This window comes from Schistocerca cancellata, chromosome 9 (genome assembly GCF_023864275.1).
Source record: "Schistocerca cancellata isolate TAMUIC-IGC-003103 chromosome 9, iqSchCanc2.1, whole genome shotgun sequence".
Taxonomy (NCBI): domain Eukaryota; kingdom Metazoa; phylum Arthropoda; class Insecta; order Orthoptera; family Acrididae; genus Schistocerca; species Schistocerca cancellata.
Window position 1 is genome coordinate 402,453,858 of NC_064634.1, and position 13,229 is coordinate 402,467,086.

Genomic DNA, 13,229 nt, shown 5'->3' on the forward strand with positions numbered 1-13,229 from the left:
TAATCATTCAGAGCAATCTCTTGCCATACTTGTGCCTTTAAAAAGACAGTGTATTCACCTACCAAAATATTCGAGATTGTCAAGGACGTTATCCAACTGCATTCTGTGACATCAATGCCATTTCTGTGCTAGGACCAGAAATCTTCTGTTTGTCCTCATATTCTCACCTGATAATCACTAAATATAACTTCTTGGCTTTCTCCTCCAGGGTAATATTTATTTGTGCCATCATTCATTCATTCATTCACAATCTCCTCCTTTTTATGATACAAGTAGTCACTAAGTAAAGAAGAAACTCACCTTCTTACTGAGAATTTCATCAAGCATATCAAAGATGATAACTTTATCACCCGGTCCTCGACCACGTTTCTTTGGATCCCATTCCAAAGCAAGTTTTAACCATCGTTCCATATCATGTTTCAGAGCTCTGCAGGAAAGGATGAATATTAGATATCAAACACTCCAGGTTGGAACCCCAACAATGTAGGCAGGTTGGAACCTCAACAATGTAGGAAAAGATAGATTGCTACTTACTGTAAATATGACACATTAAGTTGCAGACAGGCACAATTACAAGATACTTACACATAAGTTTCCAGCCACATCCTTCACCAGAAAAAGAAAGTGAAAAACATGCCATTCATTCACACAAGTAAGGACACCTCATGCACACATGACCGCCAACTCCGACAATGCCAATGCATTTTGGTCCTCGCTGCTGGAGCTGCTGGTCATGTGTGTGTGAGATGTGTTTGTGTGTGTGAATGAATAGTGTGAGATTCTCTTTCTTTTTCTGGATACTGTGGGTCATATTTATGGTAGTAGCAATCTATCTTTTCCTACATTGAGAATATCAAATATATTATCTACATGGAATTTTCACACTCTTATAAATATAAGTTATTAAGATTATAACAGTTAATTTACCACAGATTAAATGTGTGTGTTAGTGTTCTTTTCAAGCTTACTGATAAAGATTTCAGTTTTATTTTTCATATTATTCTAAAAAATGTAAAAAGATCATTAAGTCAGGTTATAATGATATTTTTGTTTACATGTAGGTGCAGTAAACTTAGAGAATCTTGTATAATTCTTCTTTTTTTCTTTGCAGCAATTTAAGCAGAGCATCTCTCTTCATTATTCACTTCTGAAATGTAGCGAACATTTTAGGTTGTTTGACAAAAAAATGGCCCTGAGCACTATGAGACTTAACATCTGAGGTCATCAGTACCCTAGAACTTAGAACTACTTAAACCTAACTAACCTAAGGACATCACACACATCCATGTCCGAGGCAGGATTCGAACCTGCGACCATAGCAGTCGCTCGGTTCTGGCCTGAAGCACCCAGAACCGCTCGGCCACCGTGGCCGGCTAAGTTGTTTGATTCAGAAACCTTGCAGTAGTAGATTGTGTAGATATAACTGCGTAAGGGTCAAGTTTTTGTAAACATGTTTTCTTATTTATCAGTTACTTAACTGACTTATTCTTACCAAAATATTATTTTTACCATGAGTGAAAAGTGCCTGACTTGCCGTAGAATTGGTAGCTCTGGGACTTGGTGTGATGGATATTCTTCTTTTCTTCCATTAGGGTGACAGCATTGGCACAGCAGCTGGGGAAGTGGATGAGACTCTTCAGTAGTTTTGTAGGATACGTAGTAAAGGTAGCAAGATAGTGGAACTTGAGGAGAAAATTGCTGCCCTTCATGCTGTATTCAGCAAGATCTGGACAGGTTAAGAAGGGAAAAGGGTAAAAAGAGCTGAGATGTGGCAACAGTAATAGAAGGAACAAGCTTTCATTCAGCTTTGTTGATATGTGAAAAATGAGACTGATCTGTTACTTCAGTAGGGGACTTACGAGCTTCAGGTACATGAATGTACAGAAAGGGTACAAAAAACCATTCAGCAGTAAACTGAAAAGTAAGAATACAGAAAGTCACTATAGAGAAATAAGTGTCACTGTTTGGTAGTTCTCATGCTAGAGGTGTAGACCAACTTTTTCAGGTTGAACTAAGATCAGAATACCAAGTCACCAATATTTTTGAAACCTGGTGCTGGTCAGAGAAGTTGAGAGATGTTTAGGATTACTTTGTAATGACTTCACCAAGGAAGATACTGTTGTTATAGCAGGTGGGCGGGTTAACAGTACTGATGGAGATCCTGGATACAATATAGAATGTGACCTGATAAAGACTGTATCAACATCAAAACGTAGCAATGTTCAGTTTGTGTCCGTTCTGAGACATCACGATAAACCACATTTGAGCTCTACAGTCAGAAGAGTTAATTTGGAGTCGGGACGACTGCTTATGCCACACGCAGAGTCACATATAGGTGCTATTTTTGTAGATTCTGTTAGTAGATGGAGTTACAATGTGCACAGCCTTCACCACAACACAAAAGTGAAAGGTAAACTGTCTGGGCTATTAGCAGAAAATTGGCAATCAGCAAAAAAATTTATTTCCACCCAATTTTATCTCAGTCAAAATGAAATGCCAGCTATATTAAGTGCATTACAATATTCAAAAATTAAGTAGTAAAATCAATGAAATACTTATATGCATCATCAAATCCAGATGACAATCTGCCTCCTTGAATACCATGTGACCACTGGTACGGATGTGTTACGTGTTGCAAGATTTAGATTAGCGTCTCACTTAAGTACTGTTTGCCCATAAGTTGATGATTAGTGCACTGGTCGTGCTCCTGCATTACGGCTGCAGTGGGGAGAGGAGTGTTGATGGGAAGGTACTGTCAGCTGTTAATAGCAGTGCCAGCACCACTACCTGCAAGTCGGAGGCAGCACTTGCAGAAATATTGCTCGCTTAAGTGACACTTCTATCAGATCGGAAAGCATCTAATTTGTCAACAACTTTTATGTTATTTATTTATCAAAAATAATGAAGAATGAAAATACACTCCTGGAAATGGAAAAAAGAACACATTGACACCGGTGTGTCAGACCCACCATACTTGCTCCGGACACTGCGAGAGGGCTGTACAAGCAATGATCACACGCACGGCACAGCGGACACACCAGGAACCGAGGTGTTGGCCGTCGAATGGCGCTAGTTGCGCAGCATTTGTGCACCGCCGCCATCATGATGATGGTTTGGGGGGGGATTAAAGGGACCAGACTGCGACGGTCATCGGTCCCTTTTTCCAAAAAAAAGTAAAACCACCCAAAGAGAATAAAAAACGAACAACAGGAAAGACGTCAGACGACACAGGACAAGAAATACTCCTACAGAGATCAGACGAAACAAATTAAAATCACACAGTGTGTGACAGTGGTTGGCCGACCATAGAGATAAAAAGGAAAAGCCAACCACCGAGAACACATTAAAAACTCAGCGTAAAATCGTAGGCCAATGGCCAGAATCAACACAAAAGAACAGAACAAACACTCAGAGTAAATAATAAAAACCCCCTGCCCGAATAAAACGGAAAACTAAGTCAGCCATACCAGGGTCATCACATAAGAGGGCAGGGAGCGTATCAGGCAGTGCAAATGTCTGCCTGACCACAGCTAAAAGGGGGCAGGCCAACAAAATGTGGGCCACTGTCAAAGCCGCCCCGCAGCGACATACAGGAGGGTCCTCCCGGCGCAGTAAATAACTGTGTGTCAGGTGGGAGTGGCCAATGCGGACCCGACAAAGGACGACAGAGTCCCTGCGGTTGGCTCGCAGGGATGACCGCCACACAGTCGTCGTCTCCTTGATGGCACGGAGTTTATTGGGCATGATCCGATTGCGCCATTCAGCGTCCCAAAGCGCAAAAACTTTTCGGCGGAGGACTGCCCGCAAATCAGTCTCTGGGAGGCCAACGTCCAGAGACTGTTTACTCGTGGCCTCTTTCGCCAGGCGGTCAACATGTTCATTGCCCGGGATACCGACATGACCGGGGGTCCACACAAAGACCACAGAGCAGCCGCAACGCGCAAGAGTATGCAGGGACTCATGGATAGCCATCACCAGACGAGAACGAGGAAAACACTGGTCGAGAGCTCGTAAACCGCTCAGGGAATCGCTTCAGATAACGAAGGACTCACCTGAGCAGGAGCGGATATACTCTAGGGCACGAAAGATGGCGACTAGCTCAGCAGTGTAAACGCTGCAGCCAGCCGCCAAGGACCGTTGTTCAGAATGGTCCCCTAGAGTTAGCGCATACCCGACACGACCAGCAACCATCGAACCGTAGGTGTAAACAATTACAGAGCCCTGATACGTGGCCAGGATGGAATAAAAGCGGCGGCGGAAGGCCTCTGGAGGGACCGAGTCCTTCGAGCCCTGTGCCAAGTCGAGCCGAAGGCAAGGGCGAGGAACACACCACGGGGGTGTACGCAGAGGCGCCCGGAAAGGAGGTGGAACTGGGAAAAACCCAAGCCCGCAGAGAAGCTCCTTGATGCGTACGGCGATCGGACAACCCGACCGGGGCCGACGGTCTGGCAGATGGACGACTGACTGCGGGAACAGGACACAATAATTTGGATGCCCGGGCAAGCTAAAAACATGGGCAGCATAAGCGGCCAGCAAACGTTGGCGTCAGAACCACAGTGGAGGTACACCTGCCTCCACTAGGACGCTGTCCACAGGGCTGGTGCGGAAAGCACCAGTGGCAAGGCGTATCCCGCTGTGGAGAATTGGGTCTAGCACCCGCAACGCAGATGGGGATGCTGAGCCATAAGCTAGGCACCCATAATCCAGGCGAGACTGGATTAACGCCTGGTAGAGCCGCAACAGGGTAGATCGGTCGGCGCCCCAGCGGGTGTGGCTCAAACAACGCAGGGCGTTGAGATGCCACCAACACGCTTGTTTAAGCTGCCGGATATGAGGCAGCCAAGTCAACCGGGCATCAAAAAGGACACCCAAAAACCTGTGGGTCTCCACCACAGCAAGAAGTTCGTCGGCAAGATAAAGCCGCGGCTCAGGATGGACCGTTCGGCGCTGGCAGAAATGCATAACGCGGGTCTTGGCAGCCGAAAACTGAAAACCACGCGCTACAGCCCAAGACTGCGCCTTGCGGATTGCGCCCTGTAGCTGACGTTCAGCTGCTGCAATGCTAATAGAACTATAGTAAAGACAGAAGTCGTCAGCTTACAGGGAAGCGGAGACAGAATTTCCTACTGCCGCAGCGAGACCGTTTATTGCAATTAAAAACAGGCAGACACTGAGGACAGAGCCCTGGGGTACCCCGTTCTCCTGGACGAGGGAGGAACTATACGAGGCCGCGACTTGCACGCGGAAGGTACGATACGACAGAAAATTTCTGATAAAGATCGGCAGAGGGCCCCGAAGACCCCATCCATGAAGCGTAGAAAGGATGTGATGACGCCATGTCGTATCGTACGCCTTCCGCATGTCGAAAAAGACAGCGACCAGGTGCTGACGGTGGGCAAAGGCTGTACGGATGGCCGACTCAAGGCTCACCAGATTGTCGGTGGCGGAGCGGCCTTTACGGAACCCACCCTGAGACGGAGCCAGAAGGCCCCGAGACTCCAGCACCCAATTTAAGCGCCGGCTCACCATCCGTTCAAGCAACTTGCAAAGAACGTTGGTGAGACTAATGGGACGGTAGCTGTCCACCTCCAGAGGGTTCGTTCCAGGTTTCAAAATGGGGATGACAATACTTTCCCGCCATTGCGACGGAAACTCACCCTCGACCCAGAGACGGTTGTAAAGGTCGAGGAGGCGTCGCTTGCAGTCCACTGAAAGGTGTTTCAGCATCTGACAGTGGATGCGATCTGGCCCGGGAGCGGTATCAGGGCAAGCGGCAAGGGCACTCTGAAATTCCCACTCACTGAATGGAGCGTTGTAGGGTTCAGAAGCGTTGGTGCGAAAAGAAAGGCTCCGACGTTCCATCCGCTCTTTAATGGAGCGGAAGGCCTGGGGGTAATTCGGAGAAGCGGAACTCATAGCAAAATGCTCTGCTAAGCGGTTTGCAATGACGTCGGAGTCAGTACAAACTGCTCCATTCAGTGAGAGCGCAGGGACGCTGGCAGGGGTCCGATAGCCGAAGACCCGTCGAATCTTGGCCCAGACCTGCGATAGAGTGACATGGAGTCCAATGGTGGACACATACCGCTCCCAGCACTCCTTCTTGCCTTGGCGGATAAGGAGGCGGGCCCGCGCACGCAGCCGTTTGAAGGCGATAAGGTGGTCCATGGAGGGATGTCGCTTGTGACACTGGAGCGCCCGCCGGCAATCTTTAATCGCTTCAGCGATCTCAGGCGACCACCAAGGCACAGCCCTCCGCCGAGGGGACCCAGAAGAACGGGGAATGGCAGACTCGGCGGCAGTGACGATGCCGGCGGTGACCGATGTAACCACCGCATCAATGGCATCAGTTGAGAGAGGCTCAATAGCGGCAGTGGAGGAGAACAAGTCCCAGTCAGCCTTATTCATAGCCCATCTGCTAGGGCGCCCAGAAGAGTGACGCTGTGGTAGTGACAGAAAAATCGGAAAGTGGTCACTACCACACAGGTCGTCATGCACACTCCAGTGGACAGATGGTAAGAGGCTAGGGCTACAGATTGAAAGGTCAATGGCGGAGTGGGTGCCATGCGCCACACTGAAGTGTGTGGAGGCACCATCATTCAAAATCGAGAGATCGAGCTGCGACAATAAATGCTCAACGGTGGCGCCTCGACCTGTTGCCACTGACCCACCCCACAGAGGGTTATGGGCGTTAAAAGTCGCCCAGTAATAAGAAAGGTGGCGGCAATTGGGCTATCAGCGCAGCCAGGACATGCTGCGCGACATCACCCTCCGGTGGAAGGTAAAGACTGCAGACAGTAAGAGCCTGCGGCGTCCACACCCTAACAGCGACAGCCTCTAAAGCTGTTTGTAGAGGGACAGACTCGCTGTGAAGAGAGTTAAGGACATAGATGCAGACGCCACCAGACACCCTTTCATAAGCTGCTCGGTTCTTATAATAACCCCGATAGCCACGGAGGGCGGGGGTGCGCATTGCTGGAAACCAAGTTTCCTGCAGAGCAATGCAGAGGAAAGGGTGAAGGCTGATAAGTTGGCGGAGCTCAGCTAGATGGTGGAAGAAACCGCTGCAGTTCCACTGGAGGATGGTTTTGTCCATGGCTGAGAAAGGCGTGCCGGGACTGGGACGGCAGATTACGCCGCTGGGTCACCTGCTGCCTCCGATTGAGCACCCGTGCTAGTGCTATTGCTATTCACGGCGTCTGAGGGACCGGCGAGATCGAGGTCCTCAGCGGACGCCAGAATCTCCACCTCGTCCTCAGACGCAAAGCTAGAAGGTAGCGATGGGGTGGCTACCACCGCGCGTTCCTTGGGCTTAGAGCTGCTCTTCTTTGATTTCTCACGCTGCTCCTTGGGTTTAACTGGCTGGGAGGGCTTCACCGATTCAGTCTCCGGGACTGAGGAGGATCAGGAAGCCCTTCGACCTGCAGATTGTGGGCACTTACGCCACTGGCTATCGTCAGCCTTCCCGCCGGTGGAAACCTGGGAAGGGAGGGACCCAAGGGACCCCTTGCGAGCGTGAGAAGCCGAAGAAGTTGGACACTTCTCCGGCTTAGAAGCGGGGACCGACGTCCCCGATGGGGGGGATGGTGTTGCTCCTGAGGTAGGTGGCACAGGAGCAACCCGGTGGGTAGAGCCCCCCACTGGCAAGGGGGCAGGAGGAGTTGTACCACTCGTCGATCCGGCCGGAAGGCGCGAAACTGATGGGGCTAGCACAGGTGTTGTAGCAGCGGCGTAGGAAGTTGTCATTCGCACTGGATGTAATCGGTCGTATTTCCGTTTGGCCTCAGTATAAGTCAGTCGGTCCAGGGTCTTATATTCCATGATTTTGCGCTCTTTCTGGAATATTCTGCAGTCTGGCGAGCAAGGTGAATGGTGCTCCCCGCAGTTGACGCAGATGGGAGGCGGGGCACATGGAGTATCGGGATGAGATGGGCGTCCGCAATCTCGACATGTGAGGCTGGAAGTGCAGCGGGAAGACATATGGCCGAACTTCCAGCACTTGAAGCACCGCATCGGGGGAGGGATATAGGGCTTGACCTCACATCGGTAGACCATCACCTTGACCTTTTCCGGTAACGTATCACCCTCGAAGGCCAAGATGAAGGCACCGGTAGCAACCTGATTGTCCCTCGGACCCCGATGAACGCGCCGGACGAAATGAACACCTCTACGTTCTAAGTTGGCGCGCAGCTCGTCATCAGACTGCAAAAGGAGGTCCCTATGGAAAATAACACCCTGGACCATATTTAAACTCTTATGTGGAGTAATAGTAACGTTAACATCCCCCAACTTGTCACAAGCAAGTAACCTGCGTGACTGGGCGGAGGATGCCGTTTGTATCAGTACTGAGCCAGAGCGCATTTTAGACAAGCCCTCCACGTCCCCAAACTTGTCCTCTAAATGCTCGACGAAGAACTGAGGCTTTGTGGAGAGAAAAGACTCCCCATCAGCTCTCGTGCAAACTAAGAATCGGGGCGAATAACTGTTACCTCCATCCTGGGACTTACGCTCTTCCCACGGCGTGGCCAGGGAGGGGAACGTTTTCGGATCATACTTCTGAGCATTAAATTGAGCCCGAGAACGCTTAGAGACTGCTGGCGGCTGGCCGCCAGTGAGAGATGATGTACCACGCTTCATTGCGGGTCATCCGCCCTGATGCCACCTACTCCGACCAAGGGCCCTCCCCACGGGCGCCACCCAGCCACAGCAAAGGCCACCTGGCAGGATGGCCGTTGCCGGGAGTCCTAATACCCCAGGAGGATAGGCATCTACTCCTTGGCATACGTGGGGAGTTAACGGCGCAGGCATCAGTAGAGCGATCCCTGTGTTGTCAGGGGGCTACAACCAAGAGGGTACATGGCGGCCCCACCACAACGGACTGGCTACCGTGCTGGATCTTAGGTGCAAAATTGTCCAAGGTCGTCGTCGCAGTTAAAAGAAACACTGCAGAGGGCAGCGTGGTAATCGCACCCAGGGACGTATCCCCGCACTAAAGATCGAAAACGAGCGGGACACCATTGCAACGACGTGAAAGCCGGATAAAGGTCTAATTGCACGACGGATACAGTGCACCATGTAAGGCGCCCTTCCCCAATTGGCTCGCTCTTCAGAATAATTTAGAAAGATGGAGGTCAAACCCGAGAGGGGACCATAACATGTGAGACTCCTTTTAGTCGCCTCTTACGACAGGCAGGAATACCGCGGGCCTATTCTAACCCCCGAACCCGCAGGGGGGACCGCCGCCGTCAGTGTCAGCCAGTTTACCGTGGCATACGGAGCTCCATCGCAGTCTTTAACACTGGTAGCATGCCGCGACAGCGTGGACGTGAACCGTATGTGCAGTTGACGGACTTTGAGTGAGGGCGTATAGTGGCCATGCGGGAGGCCGGGTGGACGTACCGCCGAATTGTTCAATACGTGGGGCGTGAGGTCTTCACAGTACATCGATGTTGTCGCCAGTGGTCGGCGGAAGGTGCACGTGCCCGTCGACCTGGGACCGGACTGCAGCGACGCACGGATGCACGCCAAGACCGTAGGATCCTACGCAGTGCCGTAGGGGACCGCACCGCCACTTCCCAGCAAATTAGGGACACTGTTGCTCCTGGGGTATTGGCGAGGACCATTCGCAACCGTCTCCATGAAGCTGGGCTACGGTCCCGCACACCGTTAGGCCGTCTTCCGCTCACGCCCCAACATCGTGCAGCCCGCCTCCAGGGGTGTCGCGACAGGCGTGAATGGAGGGACGAATGGAGACGTGTCGTCTTCAGCGATGAGAGTCACTTCTGCCTTGGTGCCAATGATGGTCGTATGCGTGTTTGGCGCCGTGCAGGTGTGCGCCACAATCAGGACTGCATACGACCGAGGCACACAGGGCCAACACCCGGCATCATGGTGTGGGGAGCGATCTCCTACACTGGCCATACACCACTGGTGATCGTCGAGGGGACACTGAATAGTGCACGGTACATCCAAACCGTCATCGAACCCATCGTTCTACCATTCCTAGACCGGCAAGGGAACTTGCTGTTCCAACAGGACAATGCACGTCCGCATGTATCCCGTGCCACCCAACGTGCTCTAGAAGGTGTAAGTCAACTACCCTGGCCAGCAAGATCTCCGGATCTGTCCCCCATTGAGCATGTTTGGGACTGGATGAAGCGTCGTCTCACGCAGTCTGCACGTCCAGCACGAACGCTGGCCCAACTGAGGCGCCAGGTGGAAATGGCATGGCAAGCCGTTCCACAGGACTACATCCAGCATCTCTACGATCGTCTCCATGGGAGAATAGCAGCCTGCATTGCTGCGAAAGGTGGATATACACTGTACTAGTGCCGACATTGTGCATGCTCTGTTGGCTGTGTCTATGTGCCTGTGGTTCCGTCAGTGTGATCATGTGATGTATCTGACCCCAGGAATGTGTCAATAAAGTTTCCCCTTCCTGGGACAATGAATTCACGGTGTTCTTATTTCAATTTCCAGGAGTGTAGATGAATGTACAACTTACGACAACGAGAGTCAAAAACTTATTTTTGTAGTCTCTTTGCACATTGCGTTTATGAAACACATTACAGCAGTAATGTTTACAAAGTGTAATGAAATGTGCCAGAAAGAACTCCCAAAATGCTGTTCATTAAAGGTCACTGCCATTTGTGTTTGATTCAAGATCATCCTCATTGTCACCACCACCACTGCTTGAGGGCGTGGTACTGTATTGATGATAACGTCATCTATGGCCATTTGCATTATTCCATTTCGTGTACAATACTTCTTTCCTTAGACATGTCATCAGTGACATTTTTCTTCCTGAAATTGTTTAATTTGGCCCATGTCAATTCTACTGGATTTAGATCATAGTTGTGGGGCAGTAAACAGACTACTTTGCAGCCTCTGCTCACAGCAGTTTTATTCTTCGACGTACACTTTCATGGCCGATTTGTTTTCCTTTATTATTGATAACAGTCCATCCTTCCTCATTGAGGCATTACAGTTTATTTGCCTGTCTCACAATCATTCTAACATCGTAATCCTGAAATCATATTTTTTAAGCATTCTGTCAAACTTCCTGCTGTGGTATTGCACATTAACCATAGTATCACACATTTGACTGGAATATTATAAACCACCATATCTGCAAATGCCCCCTCCTCCCATCCATGTCCACTTGTTGCATCAATTTCAATAAGTTTGCAAGCAAGTCAGTGAAAAACAGTTTCTTGCATATGAAAGTTTTCCAACAAACTAAAACTGTGTGCCAGAAAGGGTTCCCAGGTTCCGAGCCTCGGTCCAGCACACAGTTTTAGTTTGTCAGGAAGTTTCAAATGAGTGCAATCTTTGTTGCAGCATAAAAAATCATTCTAGTTTCTTGCACCTTGCTGCCAGTACTTACTGAATTTGTCATTTCAAGAAGTTTTCTCAGACTTACAGAAGTTGTCTGTGTTCAGTACTGATGCAAAAATACCAGTGTCGAAAACGAAAATTACACGACGACAGATAAGCTGAAACAAATATACCATTGGAACCCTTAAACACACATAATTTGCACCACCAGTAAAGGAAGTATGAAAAAATTTACTAATCAGTTTGTTTCTCAAAAAGGGACAGTAGAATGGCAGTACACAAGTCTAAATTTTAGCTGAGCTTTTAACGTTACCAAAAACATAAATACATTACATTTGTGAGAAAATGTAGTAAATAACACTTGCATAAATCAAGGAATAATTAAAACGCAGTCCCTTGGTGAAATACTGTACCACATTTTTGTTTCTCGTTAGCGAACATTTGATTATACAATCGACATGAGATGTTCGAAATTTGCATAGGACAGCTCAAAGTCTTCAATCTAAGTAAATCCTCTGATTTTACTTAATTGGATAGTGTTTCTTGGTAACATCAATATATGACTCCTGTAACTTTTTTTTTTGTTTCGTCACGACTTTTATTCATTAATAATAATGCAACAACAGTGGTGACTACTGTGATTTTTAAGGATAACTACACTTCTGCAACAAGTACGTGCAGCAAGTTCCTGAAATAAATTTGTTCCAGTGACCTGAAAAAATAAACTTGAGTAAGTTTTTATTCTGCAAAAATTCTTTATCTTGATGTCTGAACCAATCTCCCACAATCTTTTTCACATCGTCGTTGTCCTGGAACCTCTTCCCACGTAATGGCTCCTTCAGTGCACCAAACAAATGTAAATCACTAGGTGCTAAACTAGGACTATAAGGGGGATGAGGCAGTACTTCTCATTCCATTTTCTCGACGGTTTTATGGGTTAGTTGAGCAATATGAAGACACGCGTTGTCTTGCTGGAGAATCACACCTCTCCTCTGAGATCCACGTCGTCTCTCTCATGACGCTTCACTTTATTTCAAAGCAAATCCGAGTAGTACTGGATATTCACTGTACGCTGCTCTTCGAGATAATCACAAAAAATTAGAACTTCAGCATGCCAAAACACCGTCGACATGACTTTTCCATTTTTTCTTGACAGGTAAGTTGGTGTGCTTCCACTTCATGCTTTGTCTTTTTGATTCTGGCTCATAACAGTGAACCCAAGTTTCATCACAAGTTAAAATTTTGTTGAGGAAGTGCTCACTTTGTGTTTCATAATGTTCTTTTAGCTCTGTGCACACTCTCAACCTCGTTTCCTTGTGTAGCCGCGTCAACACCTTTGAGACTCATCTTGCACATGTTTTGCAGTACTTCAGATTGTTACAGATAATGTTATGAACAGTAGCAGTACTAACTTTGAACCTAATAAACTATCATTTCCACAGTCACATGGCGCTCAGCACGAATAATAATCAATTCGACTTTCAAGTGAGGGAGTTGAAACTGCAACTGTTCGGCCAGAACGGTGTTCATCAGTCACTGAGTCATAACCATTTTTGAACTGCTCTACACACTTGTAAAAGTTTGCATAATTGATACAACCTTCACCATAAACTTAAGAAATACTACAGTATATCTTCACTAGTTCCTTGCCTTCAGCAAGTAAAAAACAAACAATAGAACACTGTGCAACAAATGTGGACGTTTCATGCGGACTAGCCATCTTGAAATTAATTTTTGAAGTTATAAACAAAACAATATTCAAACATCAGCTGATCAGAGCTTATCCCAGTGATGCCAACTTACAGCTAAAAAAGTACCGAACTTGTCCTACTAACAGTTTTTTTCCGAGACCAATTTGTCTCTCTAATTATTGAATGACCCTCGTACATTTATTT

General features: G+C 48.1%; 1 protein-coding gene across 6 annotated transcripts in view; it reads right to left on the bottom strand.

The window, feature by feature from the left end:
* Positions 1-13,229, bottom strand: part of LOC126101121 (inhibitor of nuclear factor kappa-B kinase subunit alpha) — a 168,447-nt gene that overhangs the window by 76,749 nt on the left and 78,469 nt on the right. For all 6 annotated transcript variants that reach the window (XM_049911806.1, XM_049911802.1, XM_049911805.1 and 3 more), the window contains exon 8: positions 301-427. In XM_049911806.1, the coding sequence (XP_049767763.1) occupies positions 301-427 (127 nt within the window). The remainder of the gene's footprint in view (positions 1-300; positions 428-13,229) is intronic.